Below are 23377 nucleotides of genomic sequence, written 5' to 3'. Positions count from 1 at the left end.
TTTTCGAGTTATGAAGGGTAATTGATTATGGAAAAAATATGTGTGACACACACACAAGTCTGAAAGAGCCAGAGTTCGTGAAGTTTCTGAAATACCTACATGCATGCTAAGCAATTTTTTTTTTTTTTTTTTGGGAAGAATGGAAAAAATCTTGCATTTGGATTTAATTGCATATTTGGATTTAAAGGCAAGCTACAAGCGCTGAAAGATTGCCAAAGTTCAAAATCGAATCGTCGTCAATTTTTTCATCACTAACACCCTTCTAGCTACAATCAGCCAAATTTACCAAAAACAACTTGCCCATTCCACTAGCTTTTGAAAGAACTTACAATTAACCATATCGGTGCTCTGGTCAGGAGAAATTTATCCTTTGGTTCGGAATACATCTCTGAAATCAGTATTTCTCAAACTAGATATTCAAATAAAATTTGAAATTGGCCGATATAGATTTTGGTAATGACTTGATTTTGCAGAAAAAATCCTTTTAAGTGATGCTATCACTATCTACAGGATATCTGTATTTAATGGGAAGTTTCAAGTGCTGAGAGTTTGGTGAAGGGAAAAATCAAATTGTTGCCTAAACCTACTACAATTACTTCAAGGGATGTAGATTTCAGTGATGTATTGGAAACGAAATGCTAAATTTCTCCTGAACCAGAACCCTGATGTGATTGATTATAGGCTTTTTAGAAAGCTGGCAGAATGTACAAGTTTTTGGTAAATTTTGACCGATTGTAGCGTGATTGTAGGGTGTTTGCATAATTGGGGATGAGAAATTTTGATGGCAATTCAATTTTGAACTTCGCTAATCTATCATTATCAGGTAGCTGGCTATTAAATCCAAATATTTCAATGAAATTGGTGTCACCTTATAGGATTTTTTTCTGTTCTTTTGAAATATATGTGCTTAGTTTTCATTTAAGTCTTACAAATTTGGGTTTTTCCAGTCTTGACACATTTTTTTCCCATAATCAATTATACACCATAACTAAAAACGGTTTGAGATAGAACAGGGTTAGTGGCAGGAGGGGGGGGGGGCTATGCAGGATCAACCGGTGAAGGAACTCAAAATTATTGGGAGGGGTTTTTCTTCCTAAGAAATTTTGAATTACTACCCTTTAAAAGCATTTAAATTAACGAAAATTGTTTAATATAGCATATAAAGGGTATTTTCATTCAATATTTTTTCCCCAAAATATTAGTTTTTTCCCTCTCAGCTTTCATTGGCTTGTAGGGGAGGAGCACCTTTCCCTATATCCCCTTGCACTTGCATATACCTCTGGTTGATAGAGTTTCATATTCAACTTGGGCTTGTCCATCATGCCTTTTTGTTTAACAGAACATGCCATATTCACCCTGTATAAAAATAAAAGGGCAATTCTCACGAAATTGGCGTGAATTTTGTGTCGCTAGCAATTTACATTAAATATACTTGACACTTTCCATTGAAGTTCTAGTTTCTGACAAGTTATCACTATGTTTTTAATTTTTTCATCAATAGATTTTTAAAATTTGCTTGAACAAATTTTCATTCGTTAAGGAATGGTTTGGATGTCCTGGCTGTCCCTAATCCATTTTTTCTCATTTTAAAATTATAACTGTCTATCTTAAAATAATGTTCTTATTTTCAATAATATATATTTTTAATACCAGTATATATATCCATATTTCATTGTTTTCAAATACTTTTTATCAATAGTTTACAGCCTAATGAACATTTTCCCCAGCTTTTTTTTCCATTCGTGACATTTGGAAAACATTGGTCAAGTCCTACAACACCAGTTGTCAAGACTTACTTGGAAATGTCTATACTGTAATGTTAAACTGCTGCCTCTCTCGTGTTATAATGATAATCCCTTTGCTACGGTATTCTTCTTGGTCCACAGAGTATCATTACATCAAGGTTTCTCTATATAAAATTGATTTTCTCTGTGTTTACTCTATAAAAATCTACTATTTTAGACTGATCCCCATCAAATTTTGCATATATACCAAACAGGACTCAACTTGAATGATGGACTACTTTAAAAGTTTGTCAGAACTAGACCTACATCTAAAACGGGCAAAAAAACTGTTGGGCAATAATGATGCTTCTGCCTTAACAATGACTTTTGAAATGTTTACTTTGGCTACTGTGGTTCCCAAACAATGTGTTTCAGACATGTGTACTACTTTACAATGGTTTGTCTCTTCTGTGCTCCCAGTATATAGAGGAAACCTGAGCAGTGCCTATTATAGCAGTATTTTATAGCTATATAGTATTATAAATCTAAAGTTTTTTCTATAATTTCAAGTAATGTGTTTCTAGAAGCATTCTTAAGATATCAAAGTTCAACTACAAATGAATAAATGCCGCTTTGCTATGTCATACTAGATTGGCCAGGACTAGTTTTTAACATCGTTCATAGGAGTAAAAAATCTTTAATTCTTCAATCTAAATCTTTACCCTGATATTTTTATTTTTTTGCCTCATTGAGCAGCCAGAAAGCCAGTTTCGAAATCACTTATCTAATGCGCTTTCAAATATGATGCATTTATGAATATAAAATTTCTCGTGTGTTATTTCTTATTTTTTTGCTTTTATGAGTATAATATTTCTTATGCTATACAGCAGTGTTTCTCAAAGTGCTCATCACGGCTCCTATGGGCATTGCCAGTTGTTGTTAAGGTCGAGCTGGAGATATTGATCTGCATGCCTATTTATCAGGGTTTAAGCTGGAAACAAAATTCCTTGCACAAAAAAGCAAAAATTGGGGGAAACGCTTTAGCAAAATGCTACATGTAATGATTAATGGTCGGATGTCCAACTCGTTTCGTACCTCCTGTACACATTTTTGCGAAAGTGGCTACTACTAATTTTGCCTTCTAGAATTTATTTTTTTTTGCATTTTGCAAAAAATGCTACCATAGCTTAAACCCTGCTATGTATGCTTTGAAACAGGGCCGTCTTAAGAGTATCATGGGCTCCCTGGCCAATTGATTTTTCTGAGGCCGTACCAAACAAATTCTTGAAAATTTCAACCAGATCTCATTTTGTGAGGTCCCTCTCTGTTTGAGGCCCCTGAGCTGTGCCCAGGTGATCACATGCCTTAAGACGGCACTACTCTGAAATGTTGCTTTTATAAGTGAAACTATTTACGAAACTGTTCTGGGGTGCTGCAGATGAACTTTGAATTAGGCAAGGGAGCCGTGGGTGACAAAAGTTTTAGAATCACTGCTATACAGAGTAAGATAGGCTATATTGTATATGATTCAAAGAACATCTTCTTATCATGTAGTGTGCGCATTTTGATAATTTTTTTATATTAGAAACCGCTTTCGGAAGTATTCTGTAAAATTGAACATTCTGCCATTTGATGCTTACAAAGACGTGTATTACACTAGTCCAACGGAGATTCTAACTTACATTGAGAATGTTTTCATTCATAATGTAATAACAGCCATGAAAAAGAAATATGCAAACTTCAAAGATTCAAAGTGAGTGAAAGTTTTTTATTATTCCGTAATATTGTAAAATATAAAGTTTATTGATATATTACATCGGATTACATAGAATATTTACATCGGATGAGGAAAATTTTGTACGCTCTGAACACTAAGAAACATTGCTCATTGGCCCATTTCTCATGTCATTCCAAAGATAGATGGCAGTACTACTTGACTTTGAAAACCAAACCACCAGACCAATCGTGACCCCCTGCTCTGTGGAGACTTGAGGAAAATGAAATGAGTCAGTAAATCTGATAGATAAGTAAATAAGAGAGGCATACAAGGTTCTGCCATAACAATTATGAACAAAAAAGGGCTCCGCGAGTCAAAAAATTTGAGAACTGTGCCCTAGAGGATATAAGCTGGTCTGGCTCAGGAGATGTGGGCCAACAGTGGAAAAATCCAACGACATCCAAGACCAGCAAACCACCCCCACCAAGCTAACCAGCAGCAGGACTCCTGATTCAACTTCCACCCCCCCCCCCCACATTTCCCTGCTTGTTGTACATGAAATGATCTATCAATAGAAAGATATGGAGGAACATGGGCAAGTGCACAGACACACATCGCCTGCAGGCCATGAATGGGGCCCATGAAAACTAGTTACACAAGTTATATATTTATACACTTATGAGCATGTAGACAACAATGCAACTATGAAAAGATACAAAAGAATTGGAAATGATACGTGGTAATCATATATGCAACAAATACAATGTACAAAATCAGAAATTAAAAAACAGTCCAAAACATTTGATTTGTGCATCATCATCATCCTTTGGCGTCCCAAAAGGGAAGAGCCTAAGCAAATTATGCCCATTGCTCTAACACCAAGTGGTTTAACATGAACCAGGGATGCCGCTGAACTCTAATTTACCTGGGTCCCAGAACCCAGGTTATTTGAAAAATCTGGGTCCTTTTGAGTGAAAGTGGGTCCCTCTCAAAAAAATTTATCTTGAAAAAAATTGTCCCCTTCCCCCATAATTCACTGGTATCTCTATGAATTTTCTTCCAGTATGCCCCAGGTTTTTGATCACCTTCTTATATTTCTTTTTTGAGACTGAATGGTGGATCATGTTCCGGGTAAGAGAAGAAGGTATCTGTGAATCAAGTACATTTCTAAACACATGTTCTATCCAAAGGATCATTTACTTTCATTGTCTACTAGTAGGAAAACTCATTAGCACTGAGAATTTAACGTATGGAATTCCGCACATGTAATAAATCTAAAACAAATATACAGTTGATCCCGCTTATAACGTTTCTCCCATTTAGAATGTATTAACTTATTTTCGTGGTCTTAACATAAATAAGCAATTCTCATTGAGATTTCCCGTTCAAAGTGTTTTCTTATTTATAACATTTTTTATGACGATTTTTGAAAAATGGTATAAGCAGGATCCACTTTAATTAACAGTTGAAGGCATACATTTATATATTTACTTATTTATCACACATTATATTATATACATTATTATTATATCACACATTATATTATATACATTATTATTATATCACACATTATATTATATACATTATTATTATATCACACATTATATATTTTACATATTATATATGTATTAATCAATGTATAAATTCCCTTTTGATTGATTTTACATTTCGTTAAAAATATCAGCATTTTCAATATCTTCTGATAAGATTTAAAGCAAATCAGATTCTTTCTCAGACACTTATCTTCTGATTCCCTATTCATACTTCGGTTTTCCTGGCAAAATGATTTTATTTTCCCTCCCTGGTGGTTCACCATTCTGATCTGTTGCCATTTAGCTGTCACATATTTTAACATCTGAATATGGCAGCTATGTCAGATTTGTGTTGGAGAGACTTAACAGTGTGCTTATGTGTGTAGGCCCAGCATTTGGCATGTTTTTTGTTCAGTAGGTGGTGCCATCTATCTAGTGTTGCAACTAGATACTTTCACAAATGGGGCAAGTACACATTTTGGCACACCCATGTAATGTAGAAGAAGCAGTTATAAAGGGTGAATTTGGTGTCCTCTATAGTCCAGAGTGCAGGACACTAGGCCCGCCTGCCCCTCCCAGTTGCGGCCCTGCATCTATTCTCCAAACTGGTAATGTGTGCATTTGAAGTTCAATGTATTCACATTTGTATTGTAGGTCTGTGTGATCGCCATGGCAACCAGAAGTTTTTTTTCAAAGGAATAGCCAAGTCAAAATTTGAAATCTTTAGAAAATCACATTTTTAGCCAATTATATCTTTCCCCCCCCCCCCCCCCCCCGAGATCAAAAAATAAAAAATATTTTTGTAGAGAATTAAAATATTGGAATAAAATGATTTATTTTATACTATCTGAAGAATTTTATTCTGGTGCCCTACCAAAAGCCGATTCTGCATACACACCTGTGATTTTCGCGATGCAAAACTGTGACTACCGCATAGCAGCTATATGACAAAACTGGATATTCAAGGTCGAGTTTTTACAGATTCCGTTTTTTTTCCACGATATTGGGAAGGTTTTACAATTTGAACGAGCATTCTAATCCTTTACGATTTTTAAAAAAAATGTGCATTCGCAATATTGTGGGAACAAGACGAATTTATGCCGTAGAGATGTGGTCTTTAAATGCTGGCCAATAGCTGCGAAAGTACTGTAACTTCCCGTATATAACCAGAAGGGAAAAAATCTGCAGGGTAATAAAAATCCGAAATTTCAAAATTTCTGTACACAGCATCTCATTCAAGCAACTAGATATCCCTCATCTTAAGCCGGGTTTTCCTAGGAATGAGTTTTTTGCACAGTGGGAACCAAATTAGACCATTTCACGCCGGCAGAAACATGTTACATAATTATGATACGCATTTGTGTTTTCCTAGTGTGGCGCATCAGATTAGGGCGGCTATATTATAGTACATGGCCTTGGCATCAGCTACTCTGTTGTCTGCATGCTCCGGTTTGAAGGGAAGCGAAAGAAAACACGAGAGAGAGTGAATAGAACATCTGCAAAATGCACGACACATTTGACTCCTCCAGAAGCAGTGGGCCAATCACGCCCGACGTAAAGCACTGTCATGAGGCGTATTGCGCTCTGTAGCAAAACGGTCATGCTGCTTTTCTTATCGGTGAGTGGACGGCTTGTAGTGCTAGGCAAATTACGTTGCGCACAGCACAGGAAACCTGCTCCTAGGAAAAAACCCCGGCTTTATTCTTCAACAACCCGCGTGTAATATTATTAACGCAATACAGTACAGTGTACAGAGTAGTAAAACCAGTTTTTCAAGGTTGCGTGATCATGATACACAGTAAAAAGAGGGGGAAAAAAGGGAAAACAGTTGGGGAGGTTTTCTCTCTACTTTTTTCTTCTTAGAACTAGGAAAGAATTCACCCTTTTCCAAAATTCCAGGTATTTGACGTGTTATAATGCGTCAATGGCATCTCTGATGAACTGTGGGTCATGTGAGAAAGAAGTATTATTCTGTGGAAATTCCCAGGGTTTGGTGGCCGCTCTGGGGACAAAAGTTATGGTATCTGTTACCATTATATTGAATCCCTGCATGTAAGGCTGCTCCTGTCTGCGGTACCCTTTTTTTAAAAGGAGCAGAGGAGGAGAGATATGGCCAAGAACTCAACATGAAGTTATTATATATTAACGCATGAGAGTTCAAATTAGAGCAGAATTTAAGCTCACTATGAATTCAGGTGTTTAGTGTAATTGAGAAAATTTACCAGGTTGTAAATGCTTGGAACATTTACAACTTCACTTAGTGTCACTTGATGATCACCGAAGTAGTTCCTTCTTGGGATAGAGAAGGCGGGACATCGTCCCACATAGTGGAGTGGAGTTTCGTCTTCTTCTCCATATGCAGGACAAATTGGTGAATCTACATAGCCACAGTTGTGTAGGTTAGCATGGCCAGTGATGATCTGTATAACCGGTCGAATTTGTTTCCTGTTCAATGAGATAAGTTTTTTGACAATATTCGCTGCCTATTTGCCTATCTGGTCTGCGAGTTCATTCCACTGGAAATTTACATGACCAGGAACCCAGTAAAGGTTGATGTTGTTGTCCAATGCTCCTCCAAAAGTATTTTACACACAGTTGAAACTTGAAGTTGTCAAGAGCCAATAGTGCTGCTTGGCTGTCAGAGAAAATAACAATTTGTTTACCATGATACCCCTTAGAAATCAGGCTTTCAGCTAGTATGGCTGTCGCTAATACTTCAGCTTGGAAGACTGCGGTCGTTTTGCCTACATACAAATGTATCTTATGGAAGTCGTGATCCACTCCAAAGATGCTCCAGCCCCAGTATCAGTAATCCTAGAGCCATCAGTGTAACACTCAATAACTCCTGTTGTGATGTTATCAATTATGTGATCAACTTCATTTCTCCTGGGTATTTGGATAGTGAAGCATTAAGTGAAATTTTTTGTTTTGGAACAGGAGTCTTTTGGCATTAGTAGAGAGGGGATCTCCACTTTTCCCAGTAGACAGCTGTCAAAGTGATTCTTGAAAGAAGGTTTGTATCCCAAATAAGGTTGCACCATGTACCATTTCTTTCCAACCTATACATGGTTTTGAAAGCTTCTCCTTGTAGGTATCATCTTCTTCTTGTAGGTGGTAGCTTGAGAGTAGTTTCAAGGGCGATGGATGGAGAGCTGGGTAAGGCTCCCGTAATAAGAATGCAATCTAGTCTTTGCACTTTTTGTAAGACAGTTTCATAAGAGGTCTTTGATATCGCCTGACGCCATACCACACAACCATAGCTCAGCATTGGGCGTGCAATAGCAGTATAGATCCGCTGGGTGGTTTTAGGGTTTAATCCCCAGGTTTTGCCAAATATTCTTTTGCATAGCATAAGTATATTAGTGGCTCGTTTATCTCATTCTTGAATAGGGGATTTCCAGGAGAGCTTAGAATCTAAATGACAACCAAGGTATTTCACTCCGTCACATATGGTTAATTCTTGTCCCATGAAGGTTAAGTTTTCAATTTCCCATTTTCTATTCCATGTGAAAATAACAATTCTGTTTTTTTCCGTGGAAAATGTTAGTTGGTGTTTGTTACCTTATCTGCTGACAGAGTTTAAAATTTGTTGAGCAAGAATCCAATTGTGGATAAATCATGCCCTTGAATGAGCACGACTATATCGTCTGCATAGGCCTGTGTATATCCTGGTCCTTTTATTAGATCAGGGAGCTGAAGACTATGTTCCATAGAAAAGGAGAAAGGATTCCTCCTTGCGAACAACCTCTTCTGATAGCTCTTTCAGCTTGAGCGTCAAGAACACGAGCAGTGATTGTTTGGCGCCTTACATACAGAGTCAAAAGTAACGTTGTCAAAGGCTCCAACAATGTCCAGAAAAATACCAACAGTAAATTGTCCATTGATAATTGTGTTTTCAATTCTCCAAATCAGTTGATGAATAGCAGAGTCAGTGGAAAACCCTGTATTAAAACCATGCTGGTTCACATTAATCTTACCCATTAAGAGAGGAATATCTTGAAGATGCCAGAGTATCAGTTTTTCTAGTAACTTTAGCTGGAAAGAAGATAATATAATCATTCTGAAGGATGATGATTTATAATAGGTGTCTTTTCCTGGTTTTGGTAGGAAGGCACCTCTGGAGCTCTTCCATACTTTGGGTATATATCCCAAAGCTAAGCTAGCTTTGAAGAGGCGAATCAGCTCAATGCCTATAGCTTCCCATTCTTTTTGTAAAAAGACAGGATATATTCCATCTGTGCCTGATGACTTGAAGGGAGAAAATCAAAGGCTCACCCTCAAGGCTTCGGTACATTTGTTATATTCAACTATCATGTTGGATATTGAGGTGTCTACTGGTTCAAGGATGGGCCTAGTCTGTACACCACAGTCTGGTTCCGTTCGTCCACCTAGGTGATGGTCCAGAAGACATTCCAGCGTCTCCACTGGGCTGGCGATACAGTTACCATCTGGTCGTTCTATGACATTAATTTTATCATAGGAATTGTTTTTGATCAATTTTATGACCCTGGCAGTTTCTGACAGTGAATTCATCTCTGTGCAAAACTTCTTCCAAGAACTATTTTTCACTTTTCTGATTTCTTTCTTGAACTTTCTTTGAACTTCCTTAAAGTAAGTCCAATTCGAATCAAGTTTAGTCCTAACAGCCTTCCTGTGTGCCTTCCTCGTTTCTTTACAGAGGAGTTCAAGATCTTTAGTCCACCAATTTTTTGAGTAGACTTTAGATTTATCAGGCTTGAGTGGACACGCCTGATTTGCGAAGTTCTTGATCACCCCTGTCAGAATGGCAGCATGGTGGTCCAAGTCATCTACTGTTAAGATCTCGTCACCAGGGTTGGCGAGAGTGTTGAGCTGTGTTGAGAGTGTTTCTTTTATAAAGATCCCAGTTTGTGTTCTTGAAATTCTGAAAAAAAGTGGGAATAAATGTTTCTTCGTAGTAGAAGTTTATGAAACTGTGATCAGATAAGGAGGGTTCATCGCTGACCTTCCATCTCTTGATCGTGTTTGCAGTATCTATTGAGACCAGGGTCAGGTCGATAACTTCTTCCTGATTACGTGTATGGAAGGTTGGTATGTGCCCTTGGTTGGCCCAAACCAGATTTGTTTTCATGAGGAGCTCTAGTAATGTTTTTCCTCTCTGGTTTATATCTGAGCTGCCCCACACTGTGTGGTGAGCATTGGCATCACATCCAAATATCATACTCATATTGTGATGTTCACAGTATTCCACCAGTGCACAGAACATTTGCAGAATTTTGAGATCATAGGCCATATAGACTGAGCAGATCATGATAGGGTGATTCTTGTTTAGTTCATTACCCTTTATCAGAACTGGAACAACAACATCTGATGTGAATTGTGGCAATGCCCAGGCATGGTACACACATGCTCTTGGATGAAACACAGTTCCTTTCTTAACGAAGAGTTGGGAATTGGGTAGTTGGCCCATAATCACCCCGTTTCTGACCCATGGTTCTTGAATCAGAGCTGCAAAATGATTGTAGTTGCGAAAGGAGGCAGCAAGATTATAGAATGCAGCTTTGCTATGTTGTAAATTTATCTGCCTAAATAGCATTGGCAAGGTATATTACAAAATTTACTTACCCTTGGGTAAAAATACCACTCGGTGTATAGTTTTAACCAAGGAGGTTGCAAAATGTCCTAAGATAGGTCAGAGTCGGACCTGGTGTTATCCTCCAGGTCCAACACCACTTCCATCTATGGGTCCTTGTCCTTATTTACTTCTAAGGGTCTATAGGTAGACCCCATTTCATCAGTGGGTGCTAGCCATTGGCCTGGCCCACCCTGGCCTGTGCTGTCGAGATGGCTCCCTGAACGTGACAGCACTCAAGCCACAATGCACGGTAAAAGATCTAGTGGCAAGCCACTCCACCATCACTTGCTCCACCCTGATCACCAGGGTATTATCCCTGTTTCCCGGGATGACAGCTCGCAGGTGAAGTTGGCCAGGCACCAGATCCTTATTGCATTTACCGATCAGTTTTAGAGATTTGTTAGGATCCCTGTCTGCAGGAATCCAGACGAAGAATTTTTTCATTGGAGGTCTATTACCAGGTCCTAGAGCAAGGTACTCGGTGTGATCATCAATGTTTGATGGAGGTGGTATACCATTGAGATCGCAGTTTTCAACCACTCTAGGGTGGTCTGGTCTCTGCATATAATGCGAAGACCCTCCTCCCCAAAGATGGTTCGATCAACTTGAGGGAAAATACCCCCAGTGTCCTTCAACATCTGGTCCTCCACTGAGTTGGTAATGTGAGACACATCAGCTGGAGTCATTTTCCTTTCTGGATCCTTAGCCTGGACCTTGAGGGTGATGCCTTTCTTTGTAGCCTTGCTGTAGGAAGGGCCCTTGCAAGGCTTCTTGAAATCTGATTCTGGCGTGTCGTCAGGGACCCTTCCGCGTTTGCGAGAAATGGCCCCCTTTGCTTGTGAGGCCTCTGCATTGCCCGATGCAATTCCTGAGGGTCCGGGCGTGGAGGCCTTCTCCTCATTCCTCACATCATCCTCTGCCAAGGTCACATTTGCCAGAGCTTTCAAATACAAATACAACGCCACAACAGGCAAAATGCCGTATGAGGTGGTTGAGAAAAAGATGCCCATAAAAATATGGATGTCATATATTTAAAAAATATAGCAACCCAATTAAAAATGTAATTAACAAATCTCCAGGTTACGCCTTTCTCTTTGGCGTTTCTTTTTAATTTTCTTCTTCTCGCTGGTCGAGAGAAGTTGATTTCCCTCTACTGGGCTTCCGCTTGTGCTTCCACGGGTGTTTCCACACGTGCTTCAGCTCTCGTTTCCACTCTCACTTCCACCTCTCCTCCTGGTGCAGGGGTTATATGCATTGCGGATTGACATCCTGTATTTTTTTCTCTTTTTTTTTTGGTTGTCCATATTCATGGTTGTTTGTAGAAAGAATGTGCGACCAGTGTCCCTGGGTTTCCTCCGAGAGAGATTTCCTAGAGCTAATCCCAGATTCCTTCATGCAGCAGTGGCCTCGGGAGAGCCCCCCACATCGTCGAGCATTACCCCACCCAGGTGCCACCTGGAAATATAGGACGAGCGGGATTATACACCAGTTGATAGGGCAGCCTCCCTGTTGGCTAGACAGGGTTCGGCCCCTGTACTACCTGGCGGCCCTGCAAACGCTAAACCCAGTTTTTCACCTGTACCCTCTACTGCAGACATCTTCTGAGACCCTATTCCATCCTCCATGGTGTTCCTCCAGTTCTTCTGATCGCACAAGGGAAGAAGCTGCCACTTTCTTTGTTCGAGTGTCGTTGCCTTAGCAAACACAAGATCCCAGGGGGCCCGGGCGTTGAGGTGTAGGTAAGTGGCTTTGACTGCATAGGGCTCACCGAAATTGCCTGCACCAGTCGAGGACTGGGTTTAGGGCCAATATCAACTCCATCAGGGTTTTTGACTCAACAATGTGGAGAGTCCCTGCTAGCCTTTTGCCCCCCTTTGATTTGTGCAAATAAAAATACAAATATAATGAAGGATCGACCAAACACCAATATATGCCAAAATCTCTGTATACAAAATTTTTAGTCCGAATTTTGTATACAGAGAATTACACTTGCTGCATAAACACATTCAAAATCACTTTCCAATAAAACTTTGACAACGGTTCATCGTGATACAACTACAGAACACTGACACAATGGAAATTTTTGCAAATAAATGCATCAAAAGATCTTCAAAATTAAAACCATTTCGCAGAAGGTTTGAAAGATCGACAAAATGTTAAGGTGGGACAAAAACTTTGTACATAAGATTTGGTTGACAATTCAGAAATTAAATATTTGAATAAGAAATGGTATGGAACCAAGAAGAGAGTTGCCAGTGTTCATGACAAATCATTTCACTCGCGACGGAAATCAGCCAAATGTCAGTATCCGTGTGGGTACCAACTGCTTATGGCAAGAAATCTTCATCAGAATTTTACGAGGAGTCAACATCTGGGTCTGTTAGTTGACACCTCAGATATATTATTAATGGAAGAATATTATAAATGGGGAATTATGGAGTCATGATTGTAGTAAACTTTCCCCCAACTTCTTATCGGTCGCAGGCCCTCGGCTGTACCTCCACTACGATTCCAGGATGAAATTACTGGATTCTAGATTCCCAAAAGAAGAAAACAACACTTTGTTTAATTTATTATCCAACACCTCCAACGAAACCGTCCTGTCTCTTTGATACCAACTTTCACACTTCCCTCTTTTTCGAATGTCTCAAATCGTTCTCAGTTCTCTCTCGCGCGACTCCTGTTTCTCTTCTGCCTTTTTCCAACCTCTTTTCTCCTGAACCTTACAATTGTCTTTAATGAAACGAACTAGGTTGGCAATTTGCTGACAGCAGGACTTCTTCTGAAGAAGATGTGGTCTCCAGAGAGTTTTGTTTGCCTCAGAGAATTTCCCAAAGTGAAATTTTTTGGTAAATTGGCACTCCTTGGCATAATGTGTCACATTCTCCTCACCTCCGCACTTACGGGTACTCTGGTTTGCCTTACCAAATTGGTGAAGGTAAGAGGAAAATGGCCTGTGCTCTGTGAAGAAGTAGACCATTTCCCTAGTACATCTGGGACTTCAGAAGGCCACTGCTGGGACGATTTCGTGAACTTTCCTCCTGAAACGAACTGTAGAGTCCCAGTAATGTTGCCATGTATTTAATAGCTCCTTCAACAGCTTTTTGGCCCATGAAACTGGGGGAAGCAGTGAAATACTGATCTCTTCACTCTTTGTTGTTTCTTTGTCCAGTCGACCCGCTGCCTCATTTCCCCAGTTCTGTGCATGTGCCTTGACCCATGGTAAGGATATGTGGGAGTGTTCAGAGCAAGGCATACGAATATCCCTGGCCATGGAGTGGGATGACTGGGGGTTCAGAATAGCATACAGAGAAGAAAGAGATTCCATATACACTGCTCAAAACCATTAGGGGAGCACATGGTTTTAACAAAATTACGCAAAGATGTATACCTATAAGTAACATAAAATGAATCATCCATAATTTAAAGCCTAGCAGGAAACGGAAGAAGAAAACTTCATATGCAAATCAAAGTTCATGACTTCAAAAACAAGAAAAAGGAGATAAGGGCAGAAATCGGGATGTTGCAGAAACTCTGTTTTACTGCCGTAACTGTGAAATTAAGATTGCGCAGTATTTTTTTTTTGAGACAAGGTGACTTGAGGATGTCTCAATAACGTGATTTACCGGAATCCATGGCATGGCGTGTTATAGGCAGACTGGAATCCGGGCAAACACAACGTAGTGTCGCGGACGCTGTTGGAGTCGCCAGAAGTGTTGTTGCAAGGCTGTGGAATCGATTCCAAGAAACAGGAAATGTTAGACGTCGACCAGGGCAAGGTCGGCCACGTTCCACTACAGCAACTGATGACCAGTATGTACGGTTAACAGCCCGTCGAAACCGAACAAAGAATGCTACGTAGCTGCAAAGACGGTTGCTCTTGGCAACAGGACGAAGGGTGTCCAGCCAAACAGTACGTAATCGGCTTCATGAGGGAGGGCTCTATGCACGTAGGCCAATGGTCTGCATTCCGTTGACCCCACGCCACCGTGCAGCCCGAAGAAGATGGGCTACTGAACATCGAGATTGGGAGCAACATGATTGGAGCCAAGTGCTGTTTACAGACAAGTCCCGATTCAGTCTGGAGTGTGACACCCAACGTGTTCTGGTATGGAGGGATTGGGGCACTCGAAATAACCCCCTCATTCGTTCGTGAAAGGTCACAATACAGACGAGCTGATTGGATGGTATGGGGTGGAATCAGCATAGGTGGACGTACGGACCTGCATATCATTCGGAATGGCACTTTGACGGCCCGAAGGTATGCAGACGAGATACTGCGACCTCATGTCATCCCTTACGCTGGAGCCATTGGAGATTCCTTTGTTTTCCAGGATGATAATGCCCGACTGCATAGAGCTCGTCTGGAGGTCGCAGTATCTCGTCTGCATACCTGGATGAAGCAATGCGTCATCCGAGCATGTCCCAAACATGCTCGGATGACGCATTGCTGCGCAACCAAGGCCGCCTGTTACTGTCCGAGACTTGCAGATTGCAGTTCTTGAGGAGTGGAATAGTATTCCCCAAAGTCTGATCGATAACCTCATCGCATCCATGGCAAACAGGTGTGCAGCAGTCTTAGCTGTTCGAGGAGACCACACGCCCTATTAAAACTCATGCATCATGTCTAAACAGTACTTTTTTTTTATCGTTTACATGTAACCAAATTGTTGCCCTAAATCATCTTTTCATGTTTTTTCCATATTTTCAAAGAATTAAAGCTTAATTCCAAAATTTTATTTGTCTTTTTTCTGTATTGCCCATTGATACACGTTTACTGTCCATTTTATGCCAATACGTGGCTGTCTCGCACGGTTTTCTTCGTTTTTTTGCTTGCTCCCCTAATTGTTTTGAACAGTGTAGATGTTTTTGACTTCTCTTGTCCTGGTAGCATATTTAGTGGCCTCCCTTAAGTTGTTGTTTAGTCTGATGGTAGGAGGTCTATGAGAAGAAATCCAAAGAAAATTGGTTATTTCTAATGCAATGGTTAGATGATGATCACGGAGCCAGGCATCTATTATTGGAAGTACCGACGTTGCTCGATCGCCCACTCATTGTAATGTTGGGCCAGAAACTATTAGTAAAATGTCATCCGCATAGGCCTTGATATTCCTCGGCTATTGGATTTTGAGAGGATCAATGACACTGTTCCAAAAGAGAGGTACAGAACAAGAGCCTTGAGGACATTCTCTCGTGAACAAGGCCTGTAGGGGTTTGTAAAGTCACGGTTCTATTTGTTAGAATGTCTGCAGAAATATCAAGCAGCTGGGTGGAAATGGGCGTGGAGCGGAGTCTCTGTCTGATGATGGGATATTCAATGCAGTCGAAAGCATCTTTGATATCTAGCCAGATTATCGTGATGTTATGCTTTTTCAATTTTGTGCCTGTATTGTCTGTTTGATTTGTAGAAGGGTTGTCTCAGTGGAGCGACAGGCTCTGAACCCATGTTGCGCATCACTCCAGAAATTGTTTGATTCTGTATGATATTGAATCTGTTGGACAATAATTTCTTCCAGGACTTTTCCCACTGTGGAGAGCAGATTTATTGCTTTATTCTTTTTCAAAAAAATAGGAGTAAGTTCGCTTTTTTGAAATGTGATGGAAATAAGCTGACTTGAAGACATTTGTTAAACAACTGGAACAGGAATTCCGGAAATTTTTTTATTAATTGCCTTATGCAATACGTTGTTGATTCTGTCTGGACCTGGCGATTTTTTGTCATTGAGTCTATCGATGATGCACCAAATTTCAATGTTAGATATCTTTCTTTCTTGTGTAAAAATGTTTGAAATTGTTTCAGTGGAAGAGAAGTCGACACCATCTGGCAAATCTTCATACGGGAAAATGCGGGAAAGTTGCTCGGCAGCAGCTTCGTCAATGCTGCGGTTGTCGACATTTTCTTTCATTCTCTCCAGGTCGCTCTCCTAGTTCTTCTGATAGTCTTGGTGTATTTGACTCTATTCTTACGAAACACCTCCCACCAGTGGGATTTTGAAGCTGCGTCAGCCCTTAGAAACCTCTTTGCCGCTCTTACCCCCTTTCGAAGAATTCGTAGTTATTGCGTCCATCAGGGGGTTGATTTAATATCATCTGGCCTTTGAACCAGGAGGGTCTTCTCTTGGATGCCGCATGGTTGATAGCGTTAAAGATGTGATTGGTTGTTCAATCAAGGTCCTCTTTATTATTGGATGGCCGGATTGTCCCCGTAATTGTTGGTAAAGATTGTTTAAATAGTTTTGAAAAATTCTCTATTCTTCTTGAGTTGGAAAAGGTCAGTTTATGCGTAGTTGTTGGATTTTGCATAATCTCGATAGAAATATATTTGTGAGGAATCAAAGAGACCTCATCTTCTGTGTGCCAGGAGATATTGTGCAATCCGTGATGTTGACTAGTAAGAGTAATGTCACGGCTCCCAGATGCCTTGAACTGGTATGTAATATCCCCATCATTGAGGATAACTAGATTATGGGATTGGATGAAATCCAACATTTCAAGGTTTTTAATATCCTTGTAGCCAAACAACGTGTGATGACTGATGACATCAGCCCCTAAGAGTAGCTGAGTGTTTTTGGCACAGGCAACGATTGAGTTGAATTCGGCAATCACAATGTTTACCAGTTGGTTTGGAGACAAATAAGCCGACACTAACACCAGTTCTATATCACCCATTTTTATTTTGATGGACACAGAGTTGCTGTTAGTGATGGAAATGGAACCTAGAATTAACTTATTTGGGATTATAATGGCAGCTTTAAGATTAGATGAAGACCATTTCGCCCAATCTGCTGGATAGCCCTTTACCTAAAAGCAGAATATGCCAAAATCTGTTACGTACATCGCAGAATAATCAGTGCTACAGCAGAACAATCTGGAAGGATTTTAAGAAAAATGTAGAAAACTGGATTATGGAAATTTTTATTGCAGAACATTTCCAGTCAGCCAAGGGTTCGTTGCAGAACAATATAAAACATTCTGCTTTGGGGGCCCTTTATAGATTTGTCATTTATCCAAAGTTCTTGAACCAATAAAACATCGTAACTTCTCTCCACTGCCTGTTTAACCAGCAGCCTAGTGGCTTCTATACATTGATTCGCATTGAACTGTAAAATTCTCATGGAAAGTATCATGGAAAAGATGTAGAGATGATGTTATTTAGCACTTGGTTGTTGATATTTACTGTTATAAAAAATCTGCATATCATTTGTAGGATTTCGAATAGTGGAATTCGATCGGGTTGCGTATCCAAATTTGAAATTCGTGGAGTATGTATCTGGCCTTCCTCGTTGAAACTGCACTCGTTGATGTGTTGGGATGATTGCAAAGTACCGCAGTCTCAATGATTTGTTGGTCAGGATCCAATTTTTGATTGCAAAGCAATCCGCCATCGAATTACAAATGGCTATGCCATTTTTAATATTCCTTATACCGTGTATAATACCATGGTACAGATATAAAAACGTATCCTCAAGGTTCTCTTGAGTGTTTCAGTTCCTATTGTTGTATATCAATACGATGTAAGAACATCTACCATGATATCAAGTCTTGTTCTGTGTATACAGTTTTGGATGTCGTCTGGAGTCTTTCCCTTTTGTTTGGCAAGACCATTTTAAAAAGAGTCTGCATCGTCGATAGTAACGGATGAAGCTTCAGCACTACTCCTATTTACAGCCTGAGGCTGCACTTGATTAGCGCCATAGCTCGTACCAAGTTGGAACATTTCGACTATGTTGGAGTCTCTGGCGTTAGAAGTTTGGGTATCCTTCGTGGTTCTCCGACTAGACGTTTCGGTATTATCTTCAGCATTCTCTGCAGGTTTTCCTTGAGAATTGTGAGGGTGTACTTGTGAATATGATGGGATGGTTACGAAGTACCGCTGTCTCAATTGTTTGTTGGTCAGGATCCAATTTTTGATTGCAAAGCAATCCCCCATCGAATTACAATCAACGGCTATGCCATTTTTAATATTCCTTATACCGTGTATAATATCATGGTGCAGATGTAAAAACATGATATAAGCAAGGTTTTCTCGAGTGCTGAAGTTCCTGTTGTTGTATATCAGTACAGTGTGGAGACTTTTATCATATTTAGTCTTGTTCTGTGCAAACAGTCTTGGATTTCTTCTCTAGAGTCTTTTCTTCGGCAAGACCACTTGAAAAGAGTCTTCGTCATCGACAGTGACCTATGAAGCTTCAGAACTACTTGTACTTGCATCCCGAGGCTGCGCTTGATTAGTGTTATAGTTCATACCAAGTTGCAACATTTCGGCTGTATAGGAGTCTATGGCATTACAGGCTTGGGTCTTCTTGGCAGTTTGCCGACTGAACGTGTCGTTTCTGTCTCCAGCTTTCTCAACAGCACATTTCAGGTTTCTCGCAGTAGATGTATTGTCTCTGTGGACAAGATCTTTCTGAGTAGACTTATGCCTCCCTCTAGGCGGCTTTGGGTGGGGCTTCACTGGCTGAAGATGCTTGCCTGTATGATCCAGTACTGGAATCAGTGGTTTTGCATTCTTTATCCTGTTGTTCCACGTTATGGTCTTCGACCCACGACCTGATTTATTCTAGTAGTTTACTTGCTCAAAGCCTTAGAGTTTTAGGGATGTAGTATTTCCTTGAAGCGTCATTAGTAATTCCCCCCCGGGCAAAGATCGACAATACGGTTAATGCAATTCAGCATCTTTAGGACACTCATACATTTTTGAGAGAATGAGAATTCTTTGAATGCCATTTTCTCCTCTGAGTCATTGTTTGCTTTCCGATTTGTAAGCTTAAATAATATTCTGTGATCGTAGGATTCAGTTGAATCCTGTTCTTTGGAGGTTGTTGGAGTTCGAGAAGTGATGTCCTTGCCCTTGAGAGTCTGGATATTGTCGAGTATGATTAGGTGTCTTCTCTACTGTCTGTTTTTCCCTTTGGTGTCCATTCCACTGTGGGTGATATACCTTGAGGAAGAAATTGTTGAGGCGATTCCAACGGATTATCCTCTTTTGCAGATATGCCCACATTATCTTCCAGTGATGTCATCATGTTGATTTCCTCGATGCAGCCTTTGAGGATTTTCCCTTTCTTTCTCTTGTGTTTCTTTTTTCCTTTCTTTTCAAGGTTGTTTTTTGTTGTATCATCTGGAGTAATGGTAGTTCCCCTAAGGTGATCTGTATTGGAATCACCTGATTTGTAACATTCGAAACGGTTTAGGCCATTAGGCTGATTTTCCGGCTGCTTGGATGAAGACTAGTCGTTCGAAGCATTGCAGGGTCCGTTGTCTCCCTCCTCAAAGGCAGAAGCCATTGAATAAGAGTTCAAATTGAGGGAATGATTCTCGAATAAAGACGAGCCCACGATATTTGAGGTTGAAAATCCGAATCGGGCCTGTGTGGCCAACACCTTCTAGAGCAGTAATCCTGACCCCAAGATTTGTGACATCATCAAGATCCGTCATACGAAACTAATCTTCCCTGTAAGATTGTTTTCCAGCAGCACCACACACTAACGCAGATGTTATATATTTGACCCACATATTTTTTCACCCGCTATATTTTTTCTCAATGTTATAGAAAAAGAGGCTGAATTAGTAAAGACTTGAGCACTCGAATAGACACGTTTATACTTATAATTCATTATTTTCAAGTATCAATTAGGGCCAGAGTTTTAATAAAAACTTGACAATATTTGAGAACTTCCCCAAGGGCATTAATTTTTCAGAACTTCATTTCTGTTGATTTTAACCAAAGAAATATCCATTGAATACCAAAAGAAAATTGAGACCAATTCAACTATATAATATCCTTTATTTTTCATCACACATGCAATATATATTTTCAGCCATTTATAAAAAAATATAAATATGTAAAAGGAACTTTTCATGAAATAAATATACGTTGCTTTGCTCCTTCCACTATGGATTGAATATGGATGATTGCACGATTCTCATTCATACACAGAATCTTAAAACTGTCACCAGCTTCCTTTTTGCATGGAATTTTTTTTACTATAATTTTTCTTTAAAAGTGCATTTTTATTTGAAGGTTCTTTAGAAATATGTTAAAAAAAAATCTACAGAATTACCCCCTCCCTCACATTTTAAAACTTACCTCAAAGAAATATTGTTAGTACCTGTCTATATTTCCCACACCTGGCTTTTGAATAAGTATTTGTATATATTTTCCAGTTAAAACATGGAAAACCAAATTCATCAACACAGTATTGTGTAATTTCTAAAGAACCCAAAGTTGTTTATCATAACACATTGCGAGTCTATTTCGAAAAAATCACCACTTGTACCAATCATTGAGAAACGTAGATTAATTTTGAGAATTATATTATGAAGCAACGTGTGATCTATGTTCAAGAAGGGCAAAACATGAATCTCAAGAAATTTATAGTTGGGGCGAAGTTCTTATTTGGGGAAAAAAATACCATTTTTTAATACAGCCAGCTTTTCTTATATTTTTAATCAGATGTACTATCAGGGAAAAAAATGGTCTGGCCCTGTATGTTGAAGGGCGTGGATGAACATGGAAATTTATATGGGGACTGATGGACAAACCCACTATTTTGTTATTAATGCAATTACCAGTTGCGATGGCTACAACAATAAAGCCAATAACATCCAAACGTGGATCAATTTTGAGAATAACATTATAAAGAAACGAGCCATATATGTTCAAGACAGGCAAAATATGTATCTGACCAAATTTATAGACATGGGGCAAAATTATATTTAATACTCTATGATTATACATTACTTCCACATTGATATCAACAATATAATAATCACTTTAATATTTTAAGTTGTTTTATGTGAAGAATTTATGTATAGTTGAAATATCTTGCCTTTTGGTGTTTCCAATAAAGTCAGAGGAAATTAGGTTTCTAATAAAGTTATATGGAAAAATAAATTGACATTTCTTCATCATAATACAGTTGAGCCCAGTTATAACGCCACCACCCATCCCAAGGAATTTTGGCATTATATCGGTTAATATGGTTGGAGTAGTGTTTCAGAGAGGCTTCATTACATAAATTCACACGTTTATAATGAAACACTGTATCTTTGTCTTATTAGCGTTATTCTATAAATATTTCAACACTCATTCAATTTTAAGAAAAGAAAATTCGTGAAATTTTTAAAACTGAACAATATATATTACTTGAATATTTCTTGATATAAAACTTGAGACACATATTTTAAACTTACCTTTGAAATTATTTTAGTTCTACATAACATTATAATCCCTCTGTTTTCTACATTTTAATCCCATTAGGGGCCGTTCAAGTACTACGTCATCATCGATGGGAGGGGGGGGGGGTTTCCGATTTGCTGACTTTTGATGACAAGGGGGGAGGGGGGTTTGGATAATGCTTACGTCATCAACCACCCTTTATGAAAATATGAGTTAGGATTCAGAGGGGCAGAGCTGATGACGAAATTTTGCTGGGAGGGGGTCAGCGTTTTGCTGACTTCTGCTGACAAGGGGGGGGGGGGCGTCAAAAATAGCTAAAATTTTGATTACGCAATACTTGAATGGCCCCTTATGGAAGATGTGTTGATTGAAAATTTTTGGCGACAAGCGGGGTTGGCACTACAACAGGGGGTGCTATAACGAGGTTCAACTGTACTTTCAAAATATGCAGGAACATTGAGGTCATTCACATTTACTGTGAATAAAATCTGGGCATAAGCATGCACCTGTAGTGACTGATTGTATAAGCACAAATAGTTTACCAAAAGACTGTCTTTAGATATTTGAATGTGGCGAAACACTGTTCAGCTCACTGTATTTCAAACGTGTGCTACTTTATATTGTTAATTATATCTAATCAAAATGTTTCACAACACACACTGTTTATGCCCCCCACACACACACATACATCTTGACGTGGTTAGGCCCAATATGCATCATTCCAGACGGTTGCTTGTGTTTCATCATTGGTTGGTAGTTACAATCAATGCTAGCTCCAGCCCTCGCTCTTCTTGGGTGTTTAGCAAATTCACATGATCCTATGATACTGTCCAAGTCATACACACCTATTGACATGAAATAAAAGCATCATTAGACTTTTGAATTTTTCAGAATTTGTGAATGTATTTAGTTGAAATTATAACATTAAAAAAATTTGGGATTTTCATTACTTTGACCCTAGCAGGTCTTACCAAGATCTCCACAGATCTTACCAAGGGACCCAGTTTCAGGAGGGGGCATGAAATAAAATATTTCCTTTCACAAACACACATGTAATTATTTGAAATTCCATCGAAGGCTACAATGAGAAATATTAGTGGGATCCACTAAAAATTTTATCATAGAAGCCCGGCTCCAGGATGTGAGGGGGAGGGGGGGGCATGAAATATATTTTCTGTACTTATTCTAAATTCCCTCCAACTGTTTATTCGTTAAAAATTTCTTACGTTGAAGGATAACATTAAAAAATGATTCTAATAGCACAGCACCAATATTATCAATTAACTTAATAAAGCCCTATCCCACAGCACTGAGTTTATGAAAATTGGGATTATGAGATTAACTATGTTTGTTATAATAATATTACAGACTATTCATCAATGCATTTCATGTAATAGTAAAAAATGAACTCACCTGTGTTATTTTATATGCAGCTGCACAGATAGGCCTATACTTCCTTCACTGAAACTTGCTGGTGGCCGGATTAGCTGTTGTTTTTTTTCAACTATTCTTTTTAAAGGACTTTGGCAACAATATTGTTTATTGCCTTGCCAAGAAATGAATAAAATTAAAGTTTTAAACTAGAAATTTATCATTAAAAAACTGTGC

General features: G+C 39.2%; 1 protein-coding gene across 1 annotated transcript in view; it reads left to right on the top strand.

Moving 5' to 3' along the window:
* Positions 1-23377, top strand: part of Polr1A (RNA polymerase I subunit RpI1) — a 553279-nt gene that overhangs the window by 446782 nt on the left and 83120 nt on the right. The window contains exon 25 of the mRNA XM_089249700.1: positions 3310-3477. Within this exon, the coding sequence (XP_089105826.1) occupies positions 3310-3477 (168 nt within the window). The remainder of the gene's footprint in view (positions 1-3309; positions 3478-23377) is intronic.

Source organism: Pholcus phalangioides, unplaced genomic scaffold (assembly GCF_987345545.1).
Source record: "Pholcus phalangioides strain wild (caught in Gottingen) unplaced genomic scaffold, Ppha-v1.0 ptg000022l_1, whole genome shotgun sequence".
In the NCBI taxonomy this organism is placed as follows: domain Eukaryota; kingdom Metazoa; phylum Arthropoda; class Arachnida; order Araneae; family Pholcidae; genus Pholcus; species Pholcus phalangioides.
Note: the sequence above shows the minus strand (reverse complement) of the source record. Positions and strands in the feature narration are given on the sequence as shown.